The sequence below is a fragment of the Panthera leo genome, chromosome E3, assembly GCF_018350215.1.
Source record: "Panthera leo isolate Ple1 chromosome E3, P.leo_Ple1_pat1.1, whole genome shotgun sequence".
In the NCBI taxonomy this organism is placed as follows: domain Eukaryota; kingdom Metazoa; phylum Chordata; class Mammalia; order Carnivora; family Felidae; genus Panthera; species Panthera leo.
The window spans coordinates 7,059,103-7,086,881 of record NC_056694.1 but is presented as its reverse complement, the minus strand read 5'-3'; the positions used below and the strand labels follow the sequence as shown (position 1 = coordinate 7,086,881).

The following is a 27,779-nucleotide window of genomic DNA, read 5'->3' as shown; positions in this document are numbered from 1 at the left end:
TGAATATAACTCATTTCTCTATGGTAGATCCCTAGGATTGGGACTGTGGGTCATATTGTATGTATGTGTTTAACTTAAAAAAAATTTTTTTAGGGGCGCCTGGGTGGCTCAGTTGGTTGAGCGTCCGACTTCGGCTCAGGTCATGATCTCACAGTCTGTGAGTTCGAGCCCCGCGTCGGGCTCTGTGCTGACAGCTCAGAGCCTGGAGCCTGCTTCGGATTCTGTGTCTCCCTCTCTCCCGCCCACCCCCACCCCCCCCCCCCCCCCGCCTCCCCGCTCATGCTCTGTCTCTGTCAAAAAATAAATAAAACATTAAACAAATAACGTTTTATTTTTGAGACTGCAAAATATGCAGAGAATGGGTAAATTCTCGCTCCCTCCCGCCCTTCCTCCCTCCTTCTCATCCATCCTCTGCCCTCCAGCATTGGGGCTGTCTTTGTTTCTTAGGCCTTCAGACTCTGGGGATTACACCGGAGGCCAACCAGGGTTCTCAGCCCTTTGAGACTGAATTATGCCACCAGCTTTCCTGGTTCTCCAGCTCCTAGGGGAGAATATCATGGCACAGCTGGGCCTCCACGATCACATGAGCCAATCTCCATCATAAATATCCTCTTCTGTCTCTCTCTATATATCCTATTATTTCTGTCTTTCTGGAGAGCCCTGACTACTACAGACACCAAAAGCATAAGGAACCAAAAGAAAGATGGATAAATGAGACATCACCAAAATTAAAAACGTTTGTGCTTCAAAGGCCACCATCAAGAAAGTGAAAGGAGAGGGGAGCCTGGGTGGCTCAGTGGGTGAGCATCCAACTTCAGCTTAGGTCATGACCTCACGGTTGGTGGGTTCAGGCCCCACATCCAGCTCTGCATCAGGCTCTGTGCTGACAGCTTGGAGCCTGGAGCCTGGAGCCTACTTTGGATTCTGTGTCTCCCTCTCTTTCTCTTCCCCTCACCCACTTGTGCTCTCTCTCTCTTGCTCTTAAAAATAAATAAACATTAAAAATAAAGTGAAAGGAGAGCCTACATAATGGTAGAAAATTTTTATAAATCAGGCATAGATGATCAGTTTTACATCTAGAATATATCATACAACTCAATAATAAAAAGACAACAAATTAAAAGATGGACAAAGGGTCTGAACATTTCTCCAAAAAAGATCTAAACATGGACCACAAGGACATGGAAAGATGCTTGCCATCACTGGCTGTCAGAGAAATGCAAATCACAACCACAGTGAGGCCGCTTCACACCCAGTAGAACAGCCATAATAAAAAGGATAGTAACAAGTGTGTTGAGGATAGAGAAATCAGAAGCCTATACACAGCTGGTGAGAATGCAAAGTGGGGCAACCACTTGGGAAGACAGTCTGGCATTCCCTCAAAAGATTAAATAAAGCATTTGACCCAGAAATTCCTATCCTAAGTATATACCCAAGAGAAACAAAAACATATGTCCACACAAAAATGTGCACACGATGTTCACAGCAATGTTATTCCTAATAGCCCCAAAGTGGAAACAACCCAAATGGCCACCAGTGGAGGAAAGAATAAACACACTGTGGTCCATGCGTACAGTGGAAGGCTGCTCAGCTATTAAAAAGGATGAAGTACAGATTCACGCTGCAACATACGTGAATGAAACCTGACATCACCATGCTCAGCGAAAGAAGCCAGACACAAAAGGCCATATATTGTGTGATGACAGTTCCATTTACGTGATGTGTCCAAAAGAGGCAAATCCAGAGAGACACCCAGACTGGAAGTTGCCAGGGACTGAGGGACTGAGGGGTATGGGGGTGACCGCCAAAGGGTATGGGGTCTCTTTTTGGGGTGATGAAAATGTTCTCAAATGGATTATGGTAATGCTGCACAGCTCTGAATACTAAAAGTCACTGAATTGTGTACTTCACATGGGTGAACTGTATGGTGTATGAATGATAATACAGTTGTTATTTTAAAAACACACACACAAAGAAACCCAAGCAAGCAAGCAAGCAGTTACCTCGGGAACATAAGGCATGCAGAGCCTTTGCCAAAAGGCCAGAGTTGGTGGAGCAGGCGAGGACTCATGCTAAGGAACACCCTGGGTGTCTACACGAGCCGCTTCTTAGTAGAGGCTGCACGTGGGGGTCAGATGTGGCTTGACGTGAAAAGATCCACACCAACAGTTATCCTTGTAACTATAATTAAGGGTAGTGAAATTTCTATCAGAATTTCAACTGGACTAGGGATTAAGGATTCTGTATGAAAAAAAACCCCTTCACATCTGATGATCTGGCTTTTAGAATGCAACCCTTCCTAGATTGCAATGCCCTTGCTGTTCCTGGAATGGGACAAGAACATTCCTCTCCAAGGAGCCAGTGCAGTGGCTGTTCCTCCCACTGAGAATGCTTTCGCTCCATGTTAACATACTAGGATTTTAGCAGTCAGGGAAGGAAGGAAGGACATTGCAAACAGAGGGAACAGCACCAGCAAAGGCAGGATGCTGGAGAGTAAGTGGCACGCTCGAGAGAGAAGATGCTGTGTGGGTCCTGGGAAGAATGGAAGGATGGGAAGGCTTTGAATGCCAGGTCATGGAGTGGGTGATGGAAATCCATGACGAGACACCAGGACAGTTCCTGAACAGGCATGAGACATGAAGAATCACGTGCAGCTGCCGTGGTAAGGTCTCTCTGTGGTGTAATTAGAGCAGATAAGTATTATTAAGAAATTATATTTTCAGGGGCACGTGGGGGTAGCTTAGTCGGTTAAGAGTCCAACTTTGGCTCAGGTCGTGATCTCACAGTTGGTGAGTTTCAAGCCCTGCGTCAGGCTCTGTGCTGACACCTCAGAGCCTGGAGCCTGCTTTGAATTCTGGGTCTCCCTCTCTCTCTGCCCCTCCCCCCACCTCAAAAATAAATTAAAAAAACTTTTTAAAATTATATATATATATATTTTTTTTAACGTTTATTTATTTTTGAGACAGAGAGAGACATAGCATGAACGGGGGAGGGTCAGAGAGAGGGAGACGCAGAATCTGAAACAGGCTCCAGGCTCCGAGCTGTCAGCACAGAGCCCGACGCGGGGCTTGAACTCACGGACCGTGAGATCATGACCTGAGCCGAAGTCGGCCGCTTAACCGACTGAGCCACCCAGGCGCCCCAAAACTTTTTTAAATTATATTTTCAAGACAGGTGATGTAAGTAGCTTGAGAAGTGTTTTGTTTTGGTTCAGTTTGGGTCATTTGTTACTATTTATCTGTTTTGATTCTGATGGTACATCAGCTTCTTCCCACAGAAGAGACAACCTAAACTTTTCTTTTCACTGGCACTTTTCATCCCGGTGTCTGCCCTGTGATGAAGCAGACAGGAATGCAGGAAGGGGTGACGGTGGTATTTCCTGTTTCTGGCTAAATAGTTCTGTCCTAACCATTCCTACCTGCCCACAGTGTTAAGTCTTGCACCACGCAGAGGAACTCTAGAGGAATATGATGGAGTCTTGAGGGAAAGAGAAATGGTTCTCTGTTTCACCTATCCACGTTCCTAATTTAGCTTTCATGCCATTTCCTTGATGAAGCCTTTTGTGACGGCTCTGTGCCTCGCATCTCCCCAAGCAGAACACAATCCATCGTTCTTTGAATGCCTCCATTTCATTTGTAGAGATAGTACAGCAGTGCAATTAAGAGCCCAAGCTCGGGGCGCCTGGGTGGCTCAGTCGGTTAAGTGTCTGACTACAGCTCAGGTCACGATCTCACGGTCCGTGAGTTTGAGCCCCGAGTCGGGCTCTGGGTTGATGGCTCAGAGCCTGGAGCCTGCTTCCGATTCTGTGTGTCTCTCTCTCTCTGCCCCTCCCCCATTCATCCTCTGTCTCTCTCTGTCTCAAAAATAAATAAACGTTAAAAAAAAAAAAAAATTAAAAAAAAAGAGCCCAAGCTCTGGAGCCAGACTGCTGGGGTCCAAATCCCTGCTCCACTACTTATTAGCTCTGTAGCATCGGGCAAATTACTTAACTGCTCTGGACCTTGGTTTTGTCATCTGCAAAATAGGGGTAGTAATAGCCTAGCAGCGTCTATGATTGCTGCAAAGACCACACACACGGGCATGGAGGTCAGAGGTCAGTAAAGATGAGGCACACGGTCACTGTACCTCTCCTGGCGTCTGATTCTGTTTTGTTTTATCCATGCAGGCTTCCTGCCTCCCAGGCAACCCGAGTCCCGTTCAGTGTGGGAACCACGCTTCTTTCACCATCGTGTCCCCTTCAGTAACGACAGAACTGCTGCTGACGAGCTCCAGGGACTGGTGGGAGGAGAGGGGCCTTGCAAGAGGGCTGGGGGTTCCCTCCGGCGGTCTGGGGGCAGTGACAAGGAGATGAAGCCCCGGCTGTGGGCTCCAGACGCCTTTGTACCTCGCTGTGCCTGAGGGGCTCCCCTCCCTTCCTCCTTCCTTCCTTCTTTCCTGAAGAAAGGGAACAGAAATGGGGGCAATAATAGTACCTACCTCATGGAATTGTGATGAGGGTTAGATTAGGCAACATAGAAAGCGTTTAGAACAATATGCCTGACGCAGCGTAAGTGCTCAGTGGGTGTTCCTTCTTACTACTTTCTTTTTCTTCATACTTATTTTTTTCTGGTTAAGAAAGCAATGCTTATTTGTGGTAAAGTGTGAAAAGGTAGGGAAAAACTCACCACAGTGAGGGAGTCAGATATATGAACAAATAATAAGAGACGAGGAATAAGTGCAATAAGGAAAGTGAGCGCGAGATGATGCAGAGGCAGCTCAGAGGAAATGAACTCGGTGGGGGCAGAAGGGGACAAGCATAATTTCTGGAAAAGCTCCACAGAAAAGGTAAGCTTACGAGGAGGCTTTCAAAGATGAACAAGTTTGTTAGGTGGACAAGGAGGGGAGGGCGTTCAGGAGGAAGGAACAGCATGTGCAAAGGCACGGAGGCATGAAACAGCATGTGTGCTCCTGTTAACTGTGGTTTTGCATGGCTCCAGTGTACGGTATGTGGGGGTTGGGAGTTAGAGTAAGAGGTGTGCTACGAGGCAGGGTGGGGAAGTAGGCAGGGCTAGGAAATGAAAAGTCCTGCCCCTCAATAGAGTTTGGACGTCGACCTAAGGAATGAGAAGGGGCCACTGAAAGGCTCAGAGGGGGCATCATACACATTTTAGCATTTTAGAGAGCTCATGTAGAGGTGCCAAGAATGGACCGGAGAGCAAGGCTTTGGAAGCAAAGACACTTCTGTAATGCTAGGGCCAGAGTCCCAGAACGAGTTAAGGACAGCCCAGGCCAACACAGGAGTCAAGGGTGAGCAACACAGGATGGGCTAGATATTGCCTGACAACTGTAGGGGTGAGGAGTTGCAGAGAAACACTGCATCCAGAACAATTCCCAGGTTTCTGGCTTAGCTGACTGGGAAGTGGATGATGGTGGCAACTAAAGTAGGAAATACACAAAGAAAAATTTGCTTGTGGAGAGAAACCACTCTGGTGACCAGATTTATCTTTGTATGTAAAAAAATCGTCCATGTAGTTTTCTTAAGTAAGCGCTACACCCAAGGTGGGGTTGAACCTATGACCTGAGATCAAGAGTCACATGCTCTAACTACTGAGCTGGCTCTAACACTGCCCCTAGTCCGTATAATTTTTTATTCATTTGAAAATCTTCAGTTCTTCATTACTGGCATATTTAAAATAATGCAGCTGACTGGGCTCTATTTTTTTTTCTGAAGTACAGAACATTTTTCTTCTCCATGGCTGCTTTGTGATTCATACTTCTGTCAGCCGGCATGTTCAGGTAAAACCAGGGTTTTCCCTTACTTGGAAACTTACCACGTAATATCCTTTCTCGGAACTATTTGAGTTGGATCTCAAGAACAGATATGACTTGGGATGGGTGAGAGGCATTAGGAATGAAAATGCTTTTGCTATGACAGATAATGTCCTTGGAAATCTTGTCCATCCCTCTCATTTCACAGATGAGAGGCAAAACCAGAAGCTAACCATGGAAGGCAGAAACGTACAAGGAGGCAGAATTCAGCTCAAATTAACTTCCAGCAAGTAGAATGCTCAACAGGAGAACTTGCCTGCTTTTGCTGGGTATTACAGTGAGTCCTCATCCTGAAGACAGTAGAGAATGGATGGTCATCAGTCAGGCACTAAGGCAGGAGGTTGAAAATGGTTTCTTTTTAAAGTTTATTTATTTTGAGAGGCAGACAGAGTGAGCAGGGAAAAGGCAGAGGGAAAGGGAGAGTCCCAAGCTCCGTACTGTCAGTGCAGAGCCCTGTGTGGGTCTCCATCCCACCAACCACAAGATCATGACCAGAGCCGGAATCAACAGTCGGCCACTTAACTGACTAAGCCACCCAGGCCCCCCTGAAGATGGTTTCTAAGGCCCTCTTGGACTGATTTTTATTAATTGTGAGGAGCCAGAGCAGGACAGGGGGAACACTGTGTGAGCAAACCCATGGGCATAAATGTAAGGTGTGGAGGGGGCACTGTTATATTACCACTATTTGATGTGACAAAAATTCTTTGCTTCACCAAAGCAAACTCAGGGTCCTGAACCTTCTCCTGGGCCCATCTGCGCATTTCCTTGTAAAATCTAGTTCTAGCAAGAACCCTGTGAAGTCAGGATGAGTCCCTCATCCTCCACCGTCACCCCAGGGTGGGGGACCTACTCACCTGGACCCATCTTCAGCAAGAATCCAGTTAGGGGTCAGTTTATCCAAAACCCCTCTTGCTCCCCCTTATGTATATTTTTTTCTCTTAGGAATTTTCTATTCACTGACTACCCCCCTCCCCCACCATCCTTTGGTTGGTTATGAATTCCCACCTGACCAGCAGTATTCAGACATTAGCCCAGTTCTATAGAGAGGCCTCTGTTCCCCTATTGCAAGAGTAGTGAATAATAAAAAATATTTTTATTGCCCTAACTACTGACCAGCACTTTTTCACAAATCTGGTTTTTAGATGTGTGAAGAGAAGATATGCAGAGACCAGCTCAAGGAAAGCCTGGACTACGTGGCTAAGGATTTCGCATTTTGTTCTCTAAGGGAGAAGATACTGAAACTTTTTGATAAAGGAGTGACAAGATAGGTGTAGTTTTAGGGAAACTGAAAGCAAATAAAGATAATAATCCCTTTAAGAGACTATATACTCCAGGGGAGGAGTAATAAGGACCTGAACCCTGAGCTTAGCAGCAATGGAAACAAAGACGACTATGACCGAGATGTAGAACCGTAAGGGACAAGACAAGGCCATCACTTGGGTGAGGGAGGCTTCCTCTTCACACGCCTCCCCACTCACCACACAGCCGTCCGGGACACGTGGTCCCGCTTCCCACTAAGTAGAGCAACCCAGGGTCTTCCACTCTTGGGTCTCCTTGTCCTACCTCCCCTGGCAAGTTCACTGGTTTCCTCATCTGTACAATGGGGTTACTATGAACATCTGCTTCACACACAGGCTGTGACGATGACCTGGCTTAATCATCTGAAAACCACTGGAAAAGGGCCAGGCGGAGTATATGCCATATGCCAGCTACTATTACTACCATCACTTGGAAATCCCACCTCTCCCACGACCTCAATTCTGAAGCCTTCCCCAGTCCATGCTTACTGAACCTGCCCAGGACTTGATACTATTCAGACGTAGGAAGAGGAGAAGAACCAAAGAAAACTCTGATCTAACCCCGAGTTTACAGAAATCTTAAGAGGGGGCAGTTTATGGGAAAGATGTATCTGGTTTGAAACTTGTAACGTGAAACTATTAGAGGTCCAAATATAAATGCCCTGCAGTCTGCTGGAGACCCGAGACTGGAACTTGGGAGGGACCAGAATCACAGGTGCAAACTTAAAACTTATTCACATAGAGGGAATAGTTGAGACCACAGGAGTAAGTGGGTTCCAAGGGTAATGGTGTAGAAGAGACAAAATGGCATGATGACCAAACATTCCTTTGAGTACTCAGGGAGTGAGAAAAGAGGAATCATTATGGGAAATAGGGATAATCAGGAGAATCAGATGAATAAAATGTTATGGCAACTTCAAAGATATTTAAAAAGGGGCGTCTGGGTGGCTCAGTTGGTTTTAAGCATCCGACTTCAGCTCAGGTTATGGTCTCACGGTTCGTGAGTTCCAGCCCCACATCAGGCTCTGCTGACAGCTCAGAGCCTGGAGCCTGCTTCAGATTCCCTCTCTCTGTGCCCCTTCCCTGCTCACGTTCTGTCTCTCTCTCTCAAAAATGAACATTAAAAAAAAAAAAGATACTTAAAAAATATGGACACCTGAGTGGCTCAGTCAGTTGAGCATCTGACTTTGATTCAGGTCATGATTTCACGGTTTGTGGGTTCAGGCCCCACACTGGGCTTTGTGCTGACAGCATGGAGCATGTTTCAAATTGTCTCCCACTTTCCCTGCTCCTGCTCTCAAACATTAAAAAAATAATTTTTAAAAAGATATTTAAAAAATAAACCCAATTTCATGCAGTGGTCCAGATCAGTCCCAGGTCTGATATGCCCTGAAGGAGGGAATCATGAGGTCTTTGCGTGGCGGGGGAGTTCAGCGTGTGGGCAGAGCAGTGGTCGATCATGTGCAGGGACCATTCATCAGCTAGCAGCTCTGCCCGTTCAGGGGTCTTTTCCAGAGCTCTGCAACAGGACTCTCCACGTAAGTGAACATGCTCGGCCCACCCCAAACCATCCTGCCTGGAACCTCTTCTCTAAAACATACAATGTTTTACAAGATCTTGCTCAACTTTATCTCTTCCCAGAAATTTTCTCTTTTCCATTACTGGTTCATCCTCTTCAGTGTGTATATGTTTAGGCTCCATCCTCAGAAATTATTTTATAGGTCTGACTTGGGGGGCTCGGAAACCTACATTACTAATAAGCAGCCTAATGATTCTAATATGGATAGTTCATGGTCTACACTTTGAGGAACAAAATCAACCTGCAAGTACGTGGTGACTGTCAAAGAAGAGCCAAAAGAATGAGTTTCATTATAGCTTTAAGAAATTAAAAACATATCAGGTGTTCACAATATATGCTCCCAAGTTTTTTAGAGGCCAGTTCCAGACACTTCCTCATCTTTTGCATAAGACTTTCATCTCAACCTTCCTTCTCGTGACCGGAACACCCTCCCACCAAGCGCCCAAACAAGAAGTCTACATATGCCCATTGCTACCCAACAATGTACACACTTGTCAGGGGCCCCACACCCGGTAACACCTTTCTAGTTTTGGTTGCTGGTCTTAAGTCAAGAGCACACGGCACACAAAATCCGACGTGTGGGTATGAGATGGGAGCAGCTGTGTAAATGGGAGTCTGTGGCAGTACCTGGAGTCTTGAGAGAAAGAGGTCATGTGTTTGTGACTGAAAGAAAAATAGTTGTCTGTAAAAAATTTTAAAGATTCATCTTTAAAGATTCCAGTTATAGTCACTGTTTCCTATTTTAACTGAAATAAATTTGTGCTCCTGCACAAAAACACACTCAATCTCTCCTTCTAAGAAACTATTCTGTTTAATAGTGCACTTCATTTATGCTACAGGATGAGCAGGAATGGGAAGACAGAACCAAAGATCATCCCTTCAGCTGGGAAACTCAGGAGCTCCATCCTAACCCAGCAACGCGGCCCAGTCAGGCCAGAGACTCCCTTCTCTGGGCTTTGCTTTTTCTTTGCATTCATACTTGGCTGCTGAAGTCAGAAGTGGGGTCAGGAGGGATCCGGCTGCTGGGGCCAGGTGTCATAGGTCACAGGGGACAGAGGGCAGGGCAAGCTGGCTGAGTGAGCTCCATAAAAGCATTCCTAGTAACTGGGGGTTTGGATTAAATCACTTTCCAACACAGGAGTGGGGAGAGAACAGGGAGAGAGCAGGAGGGAAACCAGGCCAATGCCAAACGCTTCTGCTCCTCTCCGTTAGACTTACTGGTATTCGGATGGATTTCGCAGCCATATCTATCACAGGAGGGAAGTACAAGGAGTTCTCCAACAGAACTGCCTGCCTTGCTGCTCTTGGAAACCTGGGCTTGCTACTCCAAGAGCCCTGCAAAATAGTTATCACAGAAAACCTCTTGGGGTTCCCCCCCCCCAATAAAATAACACATCCCTCAGCACCAAGTTTTTCCATAATTAATGAAGTCATGAGACAACAAAAAAATAGCACATTCCTTATCAAAACTTAAAGCTGGATTAGGAACAGTGGCTTTGAAATACAGCCTCCATTTCCCCTTCTTATCAAATAGGACTCAGAAGATTCTTTCCACTGCCTTCTGTGCTGACTATACTGACTCCGACTACAGGAATCCTTGGAATTTTATTCCTACTGTGCTTCCATTCCCCACCTTGGAAAGAAAGGCTCCTCTGGTGTGAAAGAAATGGTCTAGTGCAAACTCCCTTCCAGAATGGAAGGTGATAAGTCCCAGAGCCTCCCTCTTATTCACAGCACTTAACCTGCCGCTCGCCACCTGGTGTCATTCTTGGGGAAACAGACTAGGTAGCTTCATCACTGTGCCAGGATGATTTGCCCAATTTGCCCCATTCTCTAAAGTGAAAGGGTTGAGTCGGAAGGGATACATTCTAAGTTATTCATACTCATATAGTAAGGCAGGAGCTCTTTAGACTCAGAGGAAGTGAGGAAAACAGGTGTGTGGCTGTCTTTCATGTAGACTCTTGGATATTTAATTCAGCAGTAACTCTGAGAGAACTTTTGCTCATTCCCATCACATTCAAAGGCTTTTCTCCAGTGTGAATTCTCTGATGGCGAACAAGGGCTGAGCTATACCTAAAGGCTTTCCCACACTCACTACATTCATAGGGATTCTCCCCTGTGTGGATTCTTTGATGCTGAATAAGGCCTGAACTATAGGTAAACTTTCCTCCACATTCCATACATTCATAGGGCTTCTCTCCAGTGTGGATTCTCTGGTGCTGATAGAGGTGTGAGCTCTGGCTGAAGGCCTTCCCACACTCGTTACATTCATAGGGCTTCTCTCCAGTGTGGATTCTCTGGTGATGGATGAGGGTGGAGCTCCTACTAAAAGCCTTCCCGCATTCATTACAAGCATACGGTTTCTCTCCAGTGTGGATTCTCTGATGATGAGTGAGGGTAGAGCTCCAGCTAAAGGTTTTCCCACATTCGTTACATTCATAGGGCTTCTCCCCGGTGTGGATCCTCCGATGCAGAATGAGGGCAGAGCTACAACTAAAGGTCTTCCCACAATCATTACATTCGTAAGGTTTCTCTCCGGTGTGGATCCTCTGATGCTGAATAAGGTGTGAGCTCTGGCTGAAGGCCTTCCCACACTCACTACATTCGTAGGGTTTCTCCCCCGTGTGGATTCTCTGATGTTGAATAAGGTCTGAAGTTCTATTAAAGCTCTTGCTACATTCATCACACTTATGGGGTCTGTCTCCCATAGGAAGTCTCTGATGCGAAATGAGATTAGGACTCACAGTGAAGCTGTTCCCAAAATCATTATACTTCTCACTTCTCTCTCCTGCAGGGCTTAGCTTTTCCTCAACTGTCACTTGACCAAAATCTTCTATCTTCCTATTCAATCTTTCTCCAGAGGAGTTCCCCATTTGCCTCTTTAGACTGACTTTTTGTTCATAGGCTTCTTCAAACTTAAGACCCTGAGAAATATCCTTTTGGAATCTTCCCAACAGCACCCCACGTGATCCTGTATCTTCAGAAATTTCTTGATCGTGCTCAGTTCTGGTCTCACCATCTGGCACAATACAAAATACAAACATCACTTGTCCCTTGTGGAAGAAAGAATCAAAACCAGAGGGCAGGATAATTACGAGAAGAATGTTCATAGGGCTAAAAGCACATGCCTCTTACCTGCGTGCAGACCTGCCCAGGCTGGGGGCAGCCGAGGCATGCTAAGATAATTGCCTTGAGGAAACAGTGAAGGAGAAAGGCAGGAAGCAAAATCAAAGCAAAAAGAGTTAGAAGTAAGGAGAAGGCTGGAGATGGGAGGAGAGGAAGATAGACCAGGCAGAGGCAGGGAACCAAAAACAGAAGAGAAAGGACATGCTGTTCAATGAAGTGACAAAGTCCCCACAGAGGTCAGAGACTGCAAATACAAGTGGGGAGATGGTGGCTTTCAGAAAATAGGGGAGAACAAATACAAGCAAGCAAGCACAGAAGGCTGATGGGAAACAGCAGCAGAGCAGGAAGAAGCGACAAGGGGGAGGCCACACATGCCAAACCCATGGGAACAGGCAAAAGATAGAGTTCAGTCCATCTCTGGGCCCTAGGCCTAGGAGGCTGTGCTAGGAGGTAAGGATTTGACTCATTTGACTTCTCAGTTTTCACTACTTTGGGGTTTTCAAAGGGAGTTTCAGGGACAGAGGATGAATGAGAAGGATTTAGATAGTCAGCATTTTCACTCTGTCAATGTTTTAAAAAGTAAAGATAGGACAATGAACATCAGCGACAGAAACAGCTGTTTCTCCCTCATCTGAATAGGCACCTCTCAGGACCTCCTTGTTCTCAGCTCCCTTCAAACCCAGGACTCTCGACTCTTCCTCTCAATGCAGCCCAAAGATTGTGTCAAAATCCAGAAATGGAAATCCCGCCGTGGGGGAAGACATGGGATAAGGTCATGTCAAGCAGTCCCAGAGCTCAATTCCAGACCCAGGGCTTGCAGGGGCCTGAACGGAAATGTACAGGGGTCTCCAGCGGGAGTCAGGGAGACCCCCTGGCACCGCCCAGAGAATGTTCTCACTGGAAACGAATGACAGACAAGGAATTCAGTCCACAGACTAAAGGTTAAAGAAGCCAGCTGCTCCCCGAAACAAGCAGAGATCTCTACCAGAGCTGCTGCACTTGGCCCTGAACAAAGCAACAGATCCCCCAAGGTAGTACAACAGAGAAGAGAAGGAGAGTTCCAGATGTGCCCTTGGGCACAGAGCAGGGCCTCCACGTTTAGGGATCCCAACAGGCTAATCTTTTGGAAAAGGCTCTCAAATATACATTAAGAATCACAGGGAGAAAAGCACCAGATTTAGAGCCGAAAGACTAGGTTCAAGTCCTGCTACTTGCTAGCTACACATAAAGCACATGTAAAGCACTGAAGACCTCTGACTTCTCTTTCCTCGCCTGTAACATGAGGAGACTACCAGCGGCCTCCATCACTGTGTTACTGAGAGGTAGAGAGAATGTATACAAAACCTCTTTACAAACTCCAACTTAACTACACAAACAGGAGTTACTATCATGATTGTTGTTAGAACTTTCTAAGATTAAGTCAATCCTTAGCTGATCATTTTGTGATTCGACTATTACTACCAAACAAGGAAACAGAAAAATGCCACGGGACTTTTACTGAGAAAGCAAACTCCTTACCCAGCGAGAACACATTTCCATAATTCTCCAGCATCACATCCCTATAGAGGTCCCTCTGAGCAGGCTCCAAACGCTTCCACTCCTTTCGGATGAAGTACACAGCTACATCCTCAAATGTCACCAGCTCCTGAAACAACACGGTCTTGCATGCAATTTCAGGGTGAGGGATGGGACTGGCAGCACCAAATAAATAAATAAGTAAGTAAGTAAGTAAGTAAGTAACGGGATGAGGCCGAATGATGTGTATCTACGAGGTGGGGGGGAGGAGGTTATGGTGCAGGAAGAGAGGAGTCCGTTATTCAGCAGGAAAGGACCATGTCCCTGATACAGCGAATCACAGTTTCGGGCACCAAATGGATGTCACTGCACAAACGTTTCCACAAAATGGTAAGGAAAAAAAGAAGGATAAAGGAAACCACAGCTCACCTGGGACTTGGCCTTTAGCAGTGCAGCTGCCAACATCTCATCCCCCAGGCTGTCCTTGTCAGAATACGCAGGAACTTTTGAGGAAGGAAGAGCTGAAAGACAATAAAAGGGTCCATGAGTGAAGTCATCTGCTCTCTGGCCTCCGAACCCACAGTAAACTCACGGGGTCCTGGAACAATCTAGGGCCCACTCCCTCTTACACATCTAAGTTTCATTCCCCAGTGGCTGTGAAAAGTGCTTACACAGGCACATTCAGTGTGCGTCCCTCCTCCAGAGGAGGGATGTCCAAAGCCCTGTTGATGCTGCTCTCCATCTGCCCCAGGTCCCTTCCTTTCTGTCCAGTCGCTGCTTCTCAGGGAAGCAGGCCCAGTCCTCCCATTAGTGATCAGCACCTTCTTGTCCTTTCTCCCAAGCTTGGATAGAAACGTAGACATTCCTGCTCACGTCCCTTCCACCCCTCTCTGCATTTCTCAACTCAAACTCATGCATGAAGGTCTCTTAGACCAGAGGAAACCAGTAGCCTGACTGAACAGATAATGCCCATTATTCTTTCTCTTCATCCCCAAGATCAAATCTAAATACTACATGTTTCCTGTTTCTGTGCTTGATCACGTATCTTCTTCTGTAATTCTATTTTTTTTTTTTTTTATAAGTAGGCTTCACGCTCAGTGCAGAGCCCAATACGGAGCTTGCACGACCCTGAAATCAAGACCTGAGCTGAGATTAAGAGTCGGATGCTTAACTGACCGAGCTAGCCAGGTGCCTCTTCTTTAATCCTTAAGTTAACATATTTGCCCCTTAGAGACTCTAAACCCCTAGAGACACTGGATTGTGTACAATAACCTACAGAGTTCCTTACGTGCTTCTTCCTGATAAGCATACCCTTTAGGACTGTAATTGGCTCTAAGTCAGTGGCACAGTAGATGGAAGCAAAATACAAATACTTTAATGGCTTCTACTCATTTTATCCTTTTGCCTGTGACCTACAAAGCCAAGAGCCCCCTCAAGTGCAAGCTCCTAAAGTACACAAACGAGGACTATGAAGTTGGCAGCTACCAAGCACCTGGAAGTCTGTGATTATAACGGTTTTCTTAATACCACATGAGGTACCAACAGCACTTCAAAAATGCCTGAGCTATAAAACCTGGTAAGTTGTACATCATTATCGTCTTTAGTCAGCTTTCCCTCCAGACTATTAGCTACTGACCTAAATGATTAGCTACCAAAAGGGAAGGACTGTGTCTCCGCTACATGTGGATTCCAGTAGCTGGCCCAGCGCCTGGTGAATAAGAGAATGCAATGGGGAATGTCTGAATGCAAGAATAAATGAATCCCTGTTGCTTACCACTCTCAAGCAGGGGCTGAGGTTCCTGAGATACGCAATCAGCCTGAGTTTCCATCGGTAGGGCCAGAAGCTCTGGGTCTCTGGTCTACTATCTGCAGACTCAGCAGGAAGAAGGTTTTGAATGAGAATGCGGAAGCACTGCAGAAGCAAAGTACAAGGTGCAATGGTTAAAAAAAAAAACAAAACAGATGAACAACAAAAAAAAACCTCCTGGGAGCTAGTATTTCAGGTAGTCCGGAAGACTAGCAAGAGAAAAACACAGAAACTGGGACCAGCCTTCCAGATCCTGGTAAATACATACACCTGCTCCCTGTGATGAACCTGCACGGGCACCACAGAAAGGGCCCCATTCCTAGACAACATCCCACCTCTGGCTCCCACAATGTACTGAGTGATATTTGTAACGACAAAAGATGTGGAATACTGGTGTCAAATAATGACACTAACAGAATGAAACACTAAGCAATGACTGAAATAAAAAACAGAAGAAAATGAAAAAGTGTGCACACATATATTTACAAAACGTGTATGTGTTGTATCAACTTTTAAGGATGTTTAGGATAGTGCGTAAAGCTAAACATTTACAGATTCTTTTTCTTTCTTTCTTTCTATCTATCTATCTATCAAGAGAGAGGGAGGGAGGGAGGGAGGGAGGAGGGGAGAGGGGGAGAGAGAGGGAGAGAGGGAGAGAGGGAGGGAGGGAGGGAGGGAGGGGGGAGGAGGGGAGAGGGGGAGAGGGAGGGAGGGAGGGAGGGAGAGGGAGGGAGGAGGGGAGAGGGGAAGAGAGTGAGAGAGAGGGAGGGAGAGGGAGGGGGAGAGAGAGAGGGAGGGAGGGAGGGAGAGAGGGAGGGAGAGAGGGAGGGAAAGAGAGAGAGAGGGAGAGAGGGAGGGAGAGAGAGAGGGAGAGAGGGAGGGAGAGAGAGAGGGAGAGAGAGGGAGAGAGAGAGAGAGAGAGGGAGGAGGGGAGAGGGGGAGAGAGAGAGGGAGGGAGAGGGAGGGAGAGGGAGGGAGAGGGAGAGAGAGAGAGAGGGAGGGAGGGAGGAGGGGGGAGGGAGGAGGGGAGAGGGGGAGAGAGGGGGAGGGAGAGAGGGAGGGGGAGGGGGAGGGGGAGGGAGAGGGAGAGGGAGCACGAGCAGGGGAGGGGCAGAGAGAGGGAGACACAGAATCCAAAGCAGGTTCTGAGCTGTTAGCACGGAGCCTGATGCAGGGCTCGAACTTAGGAGCCATGAGATCATGACCTGAGCAGAAATCGGATGCTTAACTGACTGAACCACCCAGGCACCCCTTTGCAGATTTTTAAAAAAAAAACCCTCACAGACAGTAGAACTAGGAAAAAAAAATTTTAGTTTATTAGGCTTCTAGCTATTGTACCAAATTTTGAGGATAAGGGGCCACGAAACAGCACCTAAATAGCAGAGATTGGAAAAACTTTTCATGAGTTTTCTGGCTCCCATTTAAAAAACCCTGGGGAAAGAACACCTGATGCCCAGAACTAGGGCAAACAGCTCAGATTAATTAAATAAGATAAATCCTTCCTCTCCTAAGATGGTCGTCTGCTTCCAGTCTCAGCCAAAGGCAGGATGCCACTGAGGGACAGGGGCTCCTTCTGTGGTCCTCGTGCAGTGTCATCACAGAGAGCAGGTGTATGTATACACCAGATCTGCAGGCCTGGTCCCCATCACCGAGAAGGCAGCAGCCAGCCTTCTTTCTATCTCCCCTTTCTCCTAATATATCTCCTTGGAGAAGAATCTAAATCCCTGACGCAGGGACCAATACTTTGTTAAGAAACATAAGCTTACTTATTACTCCCCGCTGATGTCCCACTGCTCAGTTGCTATGACCAGCAAAAGAGATCTGTTCTTTGTGGCTCGAGTGAATAAAATGAAACATCAGTATCTAGACCGAGGTTTGGATCTCAAGTGGAAGTTTCTACTGCCCTCTTGAATGCTGTGACAAGAACCAACAGACCCAGGAAAGGCGCAGCAGCTACCAGAGCTTCCTTGCACTTAGGCAAGAGAATAGAAAAAAAAAAAACACCTGGATTTCATCTACCTCCCTCTTTACATGTTTGTTCGTATAACAAACAACTGTTGAGTGTACTACACTGCAAGGCCCTACTGAAAGGAGTAAAAGCACAGGAACGTAAGCGGTATCTGCTTCCTCATTATAGACCGCGGCATTCACAGAAGGCATAAAAAGGGGCGGGGCCCAGAGAGTCACTCAGAGCTCACAGAACTCTTGTCTTTGGGCACCAAGGAGGTACAGAATGCCCACCACCAAAGTCTTTACACAGAGAAAGGCACTGAATGAGGCACGGGCCAGGCCCAAGGGCAATCAAGGTGACACACCCTACTGCCACCAGAGCTCTCCTCGCTGGGTCCCTTCAACTCTGTCTCAGAGCCAGCCATCTTTTGTTCCTATCAACCAACTTTACAATTTCCAGGACTGTTTATAAGCAGACCCCTCCAACTAATCAGCTCTTAGTCCAAACTCTCTTTAAAGGAAAATCAGAGGCTCTGACTCCAGAGGAAAAAAAGTAAGCCTCCCTCCTCACAGCTGGGTTAACCAAAGCTGGAACTCAAAGGCATATTGTTGAGAACAAGTCCCCAGTGTCTGGATCAGTACACAGTGTTTCTCGTGGGAAGAAAAATCTCCATTGTGCCCCCACAGCGTCAGGTCCAGGCAGGGCCCTTCCTTGCTCTGCTGCCAACACCTCTCCCTGAAGCTGCTCCTGGGGACCGAGAAAGATGACCTGGCAGTGAGAACGAGTCATGAAAAGCTTTACCTGCTGGAATCTTTCCTTCCTTCTTTGGAGTTAGTTGCTAGAGTGGCAATTACCGGGAATTTGGAAGCCGCTGTTCAAGTTCCTGGGAATTCTAACTTTAGTTGATGCCAATGCTGCTGTGTGATTAAGGAAAAAAATTTTTTTTAAATATTCATAAACTTCATTTCTACTCAAGAAAAAAAAAAAAGACAGAGAGAGAACATATACTAATCAATATAATTAAGACTACAACTGGTACTTGGGTTGAACCCCTAGAGAGGTGAAAGGCAACTGAAATTTCTCCAGGTCAACCTTCCACCCAGTGTAAGAAATGGCTGCCTGGCTGGCTCAGTCAGTAAAGCATGCAACTCTTGATCTCAGGGTTGTGAGTTCAAACCCCACGAAAGAAAGGAAATAAAGAAAAGAAAGAAAAGACCTTCTCAAGTTCCCAATATTCTGACAGCTAACGTGCAAGAAACTCTCAAATTCAGCAGGGAGTCTGTTTCATGGCTGCACAGCTCAGCCATCAGAGGTCTTCGGCTAGAGCTGAAAATCTATCCCCGTGGACCTTCACCTCACAGAGGCCTAGTACCCTATGGAGCTTCAAGAATAGAATCTTTTCTTTCCAGGCAACTGTTGATCAAACACTTGTAAACCACACTGATGCCCACTCTCTACAAACTTCTCTTCTTGGGGATAAATACCTTTAGCTCCTCTCATTCCATAGATTTCAGGTTCATCATCCTGCTTATCCTCCCCTGGAGTCTACAAATGCCATTCAGAACGTAAACATCCTTCTGCGTTCAATCCCACTTCAAAAGCCGATCAAATCAGGGATCTAACACAACTGAAAATGGAAGCCACACACAGCTGTACCATTCCCCGTAAGAGACTCGATTTATTGAACGCCCGTAGGATTATTCCCGGGATCTGAGTTTGCACACTCCGCTCTTTCGCCCCATTCCAGACCAAGTTCTAACTGCGAATACTTCGTTGAACTCCTCAGATCCTCAGACCCGTCTAAGTAAAAATAGACTTCCCCTGCCGCTGGCGCGAACAACCGCGTCAACAATAAATAAAAGCGTCTGGGAGAGTTACCAAGTTAGGGGCGCTGTCATCAGCTGTTCTAAAGAGAGGGACCCGTTTACAGCCATACTAGAACTTTTAAGTGCTCCAACTAGGCAAAGTCACAAAACCAGAACCAGAGCCCCTTTCCTCCCGTCCTGGCAGGGCCCCGTTTGGAGGAAGGAAGCCCCGGGGGAAGCGGAGTCCAGGACCGGCTGCGGGGGACGGAGCGGCGCGTCCCGGCGCCCTGCTCCGGGCGGGCCTGGGGGCCCCGCGGGCCGCAGCGGCGCGGACACCACCCCCTTCCCCGGCGACCACAGTCTCCGTCTCACCGCGAGCCCCGGGGGCGGACGGACTCACCCTGGGGGCAAGGACGGGAGATCTGGGGAGCCGGACACGGGCCAGGCCGTGTCGGACCCTGTCACAGACCCACACACCGGGACAGAACAAAGAACGGAAGTTCTCTCTGTTTCGCTTCCGGGTCGGCGCTTTTCGCCGCCCACGCTATCCCCCGAGGCCCCTCCGCGCCCACTTGTTCTCTCTAGGAACATGGGAGGTGTTCTCCTCTCGGTGGTTTGGCGCCCTCGCCCATACCGGCCCTGGCTTTCCGGCCCGCCGCCGCGCCCCCTGTTGGCTGGGCCAGGCGAAGAGCGGCGTACCTCGGCCTCTGAGCGCGTGCTCGGGTGTCGCTGACCGCGAGCAGGCGGCGGGGGCGGCCGGGGTCTCCCACGAGCTGCCGAGGGCAGGGGAGAGCGCACCTTGCCCCAGCGACCGGGGTCCCAAGCCGACCCGCTGCAAAAAGCAAGACTTTCGAAGGATTCATCAATAGGAAAAAAAAAAAAAAAATCACCTTTATTTTAAATTCCCAAATAAACCAAGTTTATGTTTCAAAAACCAAGTTTTGTGTTTGTTTCATGTAAAAATGCCCCCTTTAAATTACTAAAATCTGAAGAAGCCATTGCAGCCCGTCAGAGAGTTACCGTAAAGACAAAACCTGCACAAGCTGATGGGAGAGAAAAGTCGGGGAAGTTACCGATGGATGCATCCGAAGAAAACAAAACAGGTGAAGCCCCCCTGCAGGTACCAAATGTGTGAAATGCTTGAAGGAATTAGGGGGAGGCTTCCCGTTTCCCTCACTTTTATGCCTTCACTGGAGGATCCCTGTAAGTGTCCGGAATCAAATCCTTACAAAAAACGAGACCTTGTGATATCCTGCGCAACGAGGGCCCTCCTGGCTCCCCTTGTAGCCCTGCCTCCCATTTGATCCCAGCTTTCACTACATCCAGTATTTATGGTGCCCATGGTCAGCTCTGCGATTGCAACAGAACTTACTCTCCACTGACTTGCAGTCTAAGAGCCATAATTTAAATAACCAATTCCAGGAAAACATAAGTGCTAGGGAAAGGAGACTTTCCAGAAGTGTTTGCAGGCCCTGGAGGGGAAGGGAGGTGCAACAGACAGAGGGAACAGCCAGGGAAAAGGCCTGGAGGCAGGACAGAACAATGCACTAGTAACGCATATAACTTGTGCGTGGCCTGAGAAGGGTGGGGCCCATACCCAGTCCTTCTAGACCACAGTGAGATTTTGAGCAAATACTTGGCATATCCAAGCCACTCAGTAAACTCAATACCCACCCACACCCCCCACCAAAACAAAACAAACACACACAACCCCTGTTTTTTGTTTTTTTTGTTTTTAATCTCTTCATTCTGTTTTCTTCCACTCCTAACCTCAGGGACAAGAAGTTCAAGAGCTATGGAAGGAGGCAGTGGCAAGCAGAACAGGGAAGGGTGGAAATAGAGGGAGTCTCTTCAAAATGGGATTGTTCTGTAAAAGGTCTCCTAATGCCAATCCAAGCGGAACAGCTCTTAGACTCCCAGCACCTTCAATGCAATCAGCTCTATTACTCTGGGGCTCAGAAGTCAATTTGTAATTTACGTGGGCATTTGCCCCAGAGCCCAGCCACTTGGGTAATTCTCAGCTAGTTCTCAAATGCTACACTCTTAATGATTATTCTTCTGAGTCCATGATCTCTATAGTGCCATGAATCACCTAAGGGACTCTCAAAGCAGTCCACCAAGGTGGGAAAGAAAGTAGCTGAATTTTGTAAAGCTTTTACCTAAAACAAAGAGAAAAAATGGAGTAAAAAGGTAAGCCTTCCCAAAAGTCAATAGGAGGGCATGCACTAGTGGCCTCACTGGGGGGTTTCGTGTCAGACTATACCAGTCTTCAGACAAGGATATGAGCAACCTGGCAGGTAGGGATGGGGGATGGAGAACACAAATATTCTCAGAGAGTGTGTGTAGACAGCTAGTTTTGACAGATTCAATTTCCAGAGTCTTACATTTTCTTTTTTTTTTTTTAATTTTTTTTTTTTAACGTTTATTTATTTTTGAGACAGAGAGAGACAGAGCATGAATGGGGGAGGGTCAGAGAGAGAGGGAGACACAGAATCTGAAACAGGCTCCAGGCTCTGAGCCATCAGCACAGAGCCTGACGCAGGGCTTGAACTCACGAACCGCAAGATCGTGACCTGAGCCGAAGTCGGACGCTTAACTGACTGAGCCACCCAGGCGCCCCCAGAGTCTTACATTTTCTATCTGTACATCTTTAAAATTGCTCCCTTGGAAAACATCCCTATGGCCAGGGTGCCCTCCTTCACAGTCATCTTCCCTCCTGGTAGAAGATAGCTAGGCTTCTTTACCCCCAAATCTTACAGTGATATATTGATCTGGGGTGTCAAATCTTTTGGGGTACCAAGCAAAAGGATTCACTTGAAATACTGCTGCCAGTAAGGATTAGGTGAACAAATCCTTTGTGATTCAAGTGGTTTCCTATTATTTCCTGTCTCAGACTATGAGTCTGGCGTTCTCTTGTCCAGCAAGAAAGCGGGCGCAGAATTAAAGAGGCTAATGTCTATGGGGAGACAAGAGCCCTGAGTAAGGGTCCTTTCTCCATATTTATTAGGATCTTGAAAGCTTAGATATGTGATGGACGTGCAGAAAGTAAAACAGTAATCATTAACTTGTGTGTGAGAGATAAAAGATCTCAGGGACACATGTTGTTAGAGGTTAGGGTCCAAACATAACCTCTCGGTGCCACACAGATGGCCATTTCCTGCAGGCCCTGCATCTGGTTATCTGTCTTTTCTAAGGACTAAGATAAATGGAGCATGCTATCCTGAGAACCATAAGTTACTCAAGATTCCATTATGGCCTGTATATCATTAGCTGTTCTCAGATGTTTTGGTCCTGTTAAGGCGGCTTTCCACCCTATGCCTTTTTAACCCATTTGTGTAAGCATACAGAATTTTTAAACCTATTTCCCATAACTTCCCTCCAGTAAAAGGAGAGGACAAAACCATTTCTGTTGTAAATCACAGTGTGATTTTGCCATGTAAAATCAATACTGCTATAACTATATTCCTTTTGCCACTCATCTCATCTATGTGGGCAGGATTTCCCAATATTTACGTCTATAAAAGCAAAAGTAGGGGGTGGTGCCTGGCTGGCTCAGTCTCTAGAGTATGCAACTCTTGATCTCTGGTTGTGCATTGTGCGTTCAAGCCCCATGCTGGTCTTTAAAAAAAAAAAAAAGCTTTAAAAAGGAAGAAAATTTTAAAAAGAAAAAGCAAAAGTAGGAACAGATTTAATACTTTATTCTAGTAGTAGGTAATGCCCATCTAATGAGAAAAGCAAGACAGTTCCCTCAATCTCAGTGGGGTAAATTCTAATAAATATAACTTTTTGTTTATTAATCATAGATCAGATTTGTTATATGTTTATATTTTTCTCAATTGTGAAGTAATAGTTATAATGATAACCCAAACCAGGAGAAAATTTTAAAGCCTTGCATTCATACAAAATCCAGTATTAATTAAATTTGTTTATATTTAATTTTTTGCAGCAAATTATGTTAATCAGTTATCAATAAAATACTGACCTTATTTCATCTACAATCCCACACATGCTCCTCCTGATTATTTTGAAGCAAACCCCAGACATAAGTTTATCTGTAAATGTTTTGGTATAATTGCCTATATAAGGACTCTTGGAAAAATAACTGATACCATTACCACATCTAAAATATTTAATAACTTTTAAAATATTATATATGGAGCCAGTGATCAAGTTTCCCTCATTGCCTCAAAATTTTTCATTTTTTATAATCCTGTTTGAATTGTGATCCAAATAAGGTCAATGTTGAGATCAGATGATATGGATCTTAAGTTTCTTTTAATCTATGAATTCTCTTATTCATCTTATTCATCTTATTCATCTTATTTTTCTTCCTTGCGATTTAATAAAAAGGATGATTTATCCTGCAGTTTCCCACTGTCTGCAGTCACCTGTCTCACTGCATTGTCCTATAACATGTTCTTCAGGCCCTTATATTTCCTATAAATTGGTGATTAGATCTATATCAGAGGCTAAAAGAGTTTAAATTTCTATACTTTAGTTTTATGAATTTTGAATACAATTTTAATTTTTTGTTTCAGTCAACTTTTGCATCTGCAATCAGAGGCATGAATATACATAAAAGACTTTATCTCACTATATATGGGGTGTATACTTCAGGTTTGTGCACTTGCTATTTGTATGTTATACTTCAATCAACAATAACAAAATAACTGTCCCCCATAAAGCCTCTTAAATATGCACCCAGAAAACACTTGAAAATACAATTTCTAATCTATTTAAAAATATTCCACTATTAGTGGCTGGAATTATTTTGTGTATCTGTCTACTTCTCATTATCAGTATTCCCTCTCCTCCAGCCCTCACCAGTCTCTGAGAGCAGGGACACTGACTGTCTCATCTGGCACGGGAATCCTCCAAAATCTAGAACTGCCTGACACTTAGCAGGTGTTCAACAACAACTGTGCAACAACTAACAAATAAGGAAGTAAATATTTATGGAATTCTTTGTTTCCTTCCAATATGCCCTCAAATATATATAAACTATGCCCCAGATATTGCATGGGACATTATTATTATTATATTAAAAATTATTTGTTGCTCACCTGAAACTCAAATTTAACAGGTCACCCTGCATTTAATCTGGCAACCTCATCTCCACTGAAACTGTACTTGTTGAAATCAAGGGGAGTGATATTTAGCTCACTTCCCTGAATTCGTTATACATGTGTTCACATTCTTCTTTGAGTTAATAGAATTCTGCAGCTCCCGCGGGAATAAGTAGGTACACTTCTTTACCCTAATTCTTTAATTTGACAGGATCCTAAGAAATGTAACTTTAGTGACTTTGGGACCTTATGGGATCTTCCATTCTTTCATGTTAGTAAAACCATGAAGTTCTTAAGGAGACTTAAATTTGTATTTGCCTATTTTGCATGGCTTTGCCTAACTCAAGATTGAAACTTACAGTCTTTTTGCTGTTTCCTTTGAGTCAGAAAATACTTCCTCATCGATTATTTTAAATTATTAATTTCTATCCTCATCAATATTGTAAAGTAGTCCATAATACCAATGTGTTTGAATAACAAGAATCAACAGAACTACTTCTCATTCTGGAAGAGATTCCAATGGCCATTCTTTTATTATTATTAGTTTTACTGTTTATTTTTGAGAGACACAGACAGACAGACAGACAGACAGACAGAAGGTGAGTTAGGGAGGGGCAGAGAAGACACACAGAATCCGAAGCAGGCTCCAGGCTGTCAGGACGTGGGGCTTGAACTTAGGATCTTGAGTTTATGACCTGAGGTGAAGTCAGACACATAACCAACTGACTGAGCCACCCAGGTGCCCCTCCAATGGCCATTCTTTTAGAACACTTGATACCAACTTTTTTATTTTTGTTAATCATTGTAGACTCTGGCTTTTTAGACTAAATATATGACAATCAACCTCAGCCAATATTCTCTTTGATGCTCAAATTGTCACTATTTTGGCCAATGTGAACTCATTTTAGGTTGATCCTTATGTCATTTCAATATAACCTCATTAAATATGAAAGCTTTTGGTACAACAAAATTGGCAGGCTCACCTTATTTTTCTCTTTGTAAAACTAGCTATTTCTCCAAGGAACACTGGTGCAGGGTTAAGGAAAAAGAAAAATATTCATCTCGGGGTTCCCGTTATTTCTGGGTAGTTGCTCATGGACAGAAATTTAAAAAGATAGGTATTAAATTTTTCTTATTGTAAAGAAATGAGTTAATGTTCATACTGCCAATCCAGTTTTACTTAAATTCTTAATTCCACAACTATACTCCTTCCTTTACCTTTTATTGGAATACCATCTTCATTCTTTAAAAATGTTTGAGTGCAGGCACCTGTACACACACGCACGGTGAGCAGGGGAGGGGCAGAGAGAGAGGGACAAAGAGAGAAACTCAAGCAGGCTCCCCCCTATCAGCGCAGAGCCCCTGGGGCTCGATCCCGCTCATCTCGAGATCACGACCTGAGTGGAAATCAGGAGTTGGATGCTTAACCGACTGAGCCACTCAGGAGCCCCTGATTTGTTATTATTTAAATAAATGCCATTAAAAATAAAGTACTGGGAAAATACTATGAAAAGTATATATACAAAATTTGAGGGGCACGTGGGTGGCTCAGTCGATTAAGCTTCTGACTCTTGATTTTGACTCAGGTCATGATCTCATGGTCATGGGACCAAGCCCTGTGTCAGGCTCTGTGCTGGGTGTGGAGCCTGATTGAGATTCTCTCTCTCCCTTTCTCTCTGCCCCTCCCCTGCTCGCACTTGCTATCAAAAAAAAATTTTTAGAAATATTCTAACACATGACAGAAAAGGTCCTAAGGTTTTTAACATATAAAGAGCTTTCATAAATCAAGAAGACAAAGATGAACAACTCAACAGAAACAAGACAAAGAATACAAGGAGACATTTCACAAAAAGAAAAGCAACTGGCCAATAAAGATAAGAAAAACACATGTTCACCATCACACATTTTATTTATTTTTTTTTAATTTTTTTTTTTTTAACGTTTATTTATTTTTGAGACAGAGAGAGACAGAGCATGAACAGGGGAGGGGCAGAGAGAGAGGGGGAGACACAGAATCTGAAACAGGCTCCGGGCTCTGAGCGGTCAGCACAGAGCCCGACGTGGGGCTCGAACTCACGGGCCGTGATATCATGACCTGAGCCGAAGTCGGCCGCTTAACGGACCAAGCCACCCAGGCGCCCCACCATCACACATTTTAAAAATTAAAATGAGATATTTTCTATTAGCTTGGTATAAATTTAAAGTTTATATATATATATACCTTTAATAAGTTATATATTTAAGGTATGTAACGGTAAATTTTGTGTATTTTACAACTTTAAAAAGTTGGAAAAAATGATTGAAATGTGTGTACTGGCTGATATCACAAATGTAGTATTAGAGTCAAAATTGGCTTATTCATCTAAAATCATGTTTTTGTATCATACACTTTATTAATTTTTTTTAATGTTTATTTTTAAGACAGCAATAGAGCGTGAGTGGGGGAGGGGCAGACAGGGGGAGACACAGAATCCGAAGCAGGCTCCAGGCTCTGAGCTGTCAGCACAGAGACCCATGCAGGGCTTGAATTAATGAACCGTAAGATCATGACCTGACGTTTAACCAACTGCGCCAGCCACCCAGGTGCCCTTTGTATCATATACTTGAACTATATTTTAAGTCACTGTAGGTAGACTAGCTGGGGTGAAATTAAGCCATTACATAGAAATGTGGAGACCACTGTGTTATTTCCTATCTCAAGATAGGTATCACCTTTCTCTCTCCTAGTAGTGGACAGTCTCCACCAAAGAGAAGGGCTGTAAGAGCTGCTGCCCTGATTCCAGGCTAGCCCTTAAGAGATTATTCTAGAAGAATGGATAAAGTCACAACGTGTTTCCTGGGATGCACAAAGCTGACACCTCATCAGCATATATACATTCTATTGGTGTAACTGAGTCCCCTCGATTCATCAGATCACCGTGTTTGGGGAGACAAAGGGTTGGAAGGACTGCTGCCCACAAATGCCAGGGGTAAGACTGCCAGGTAAGATGCAGGATGCCCGGGGAAATTTGAATTTCAGATACACACTGAATAAATTTTTTAGTAGAAGTATGCCCCAAATGTTATTTATCTAGAATCCAAATGTAAGTCCTATAAGTTTATCTGTGTGATATGGGAGGCGGCATGCTCACAAGCATCTTCAGACCAAGACAGTCTCAAAGCCCCCTGGGGGCAGTGTTCTTCCTGGCCCACCAGGATTCAACCACTCTCCTAGAGCTAAGCAGGCACTCCACCTAACCACAGGTGGGCACTGAGACTCGAGCAGAGCTCCCGTATTCCCAGTTTCTCCCATTTGTTAGCTTGTTCTGTTCAGTAGATTTGAGCTGTAGTTCCCTACAGAAGCCCATTATTGGCTTTTCTCCCCCCTTCCCTTCCTGCTCCCTCACACCTGGCTTTCTTGAATCACCTCCCTAAATAAACTCTAGGCCTTCAAGTCCTTGTATCAGACTGTTTTAGGGAAATCCAAACTGTTAACAGTCAGTGCTGGAAGTGGCCCTTGAAACCGAGCCATCAGGATGAGACTTTGGGACAGGTCACTCACTGGTCAGATGGTTAGTAAGAGGAGCCTGGTAACGAGTGCAGTAGTGATAACCCTGGCATGCTATACCATGGAATTACCAAGATTCTCACTAGTTCTAGCAAGAGATGAGGTACAGGTAGAAGGGGAAGCGTTAGCTTCTTGAATAGTCCCAGAACTTGAACATTACCGGGATAGTGGCAATTATTAGGACCGTGGAGTTTCTCAAGCTTTGAAGAAAGAAAATTATAGGCTTAGCTCAGCCAACTATCACTTCAGGGCATGTTGTGGAAGCCAAAGTCACCCA

At 45.3% G+C, this 27,779-nt stretch overlaps 1 protein-coding gene across 6 annotated transcripts in view; it reads right to left on the bottom strand.

The window, feature by feature from the left end:
• Nucleotides 1–8,966: 8,966 nt before the first annotated feature.
• The window catches only part of LOC122210148 (zinc finger protein with KRAB and SCAN domains 1), a 106,796-nt gene continuing 87,983 nt past the window's right edge, over nucleotides 8,967–27,779 (bottom strand). The window contains exons 1-7 of one of the 6 annotated variants that reach the window (XM_042922658.1): nucleotides 19,290–19,371; nucleotides 18,569–18,711; nucleotides 17,886–18,001; nucleotides 15,101–15,238; nucleotides 13,756–13,847; nucleotides 13,330–13,456; nucleotides 8,967–11,704 (exon numbers count right to left, since the gene is read on the bottom strand). In XM_042922658.1, coding sequence (XP_042778592.1) covers nucleotides 10,635–11,704; nucleotides 13,330–13,456; nucleotides 13,756–13,847; nucleotides 15,101–15,155 — 1,344 coding nt within the window. In that variant the 5' untranslated portion in view covers nucleotides 15,156–15,238; nucleotides 17,886–18,001; nucleotides 18,569–18,711; nucleotides 19,290–19,371 and the 3' untranslated portion in view covers nucleotides 8,967–10,634. Of the gene's footprint in view, nucleotides 11,705–13,329; nucleotides 13,457–13,755; nucleotides 13,848–15,100; nucleotides 15,239–17,885; nucleotides 18,002–18,568; nucleotides 18,712–19,289; nucleotides 19,372–27,779 lie in introns of those variants that run through there. The other 5 variants (XM_042922659.1, XM_042922656.1, XM_042922657.1 and 2 more) reach the window with 5 other exon arrangements.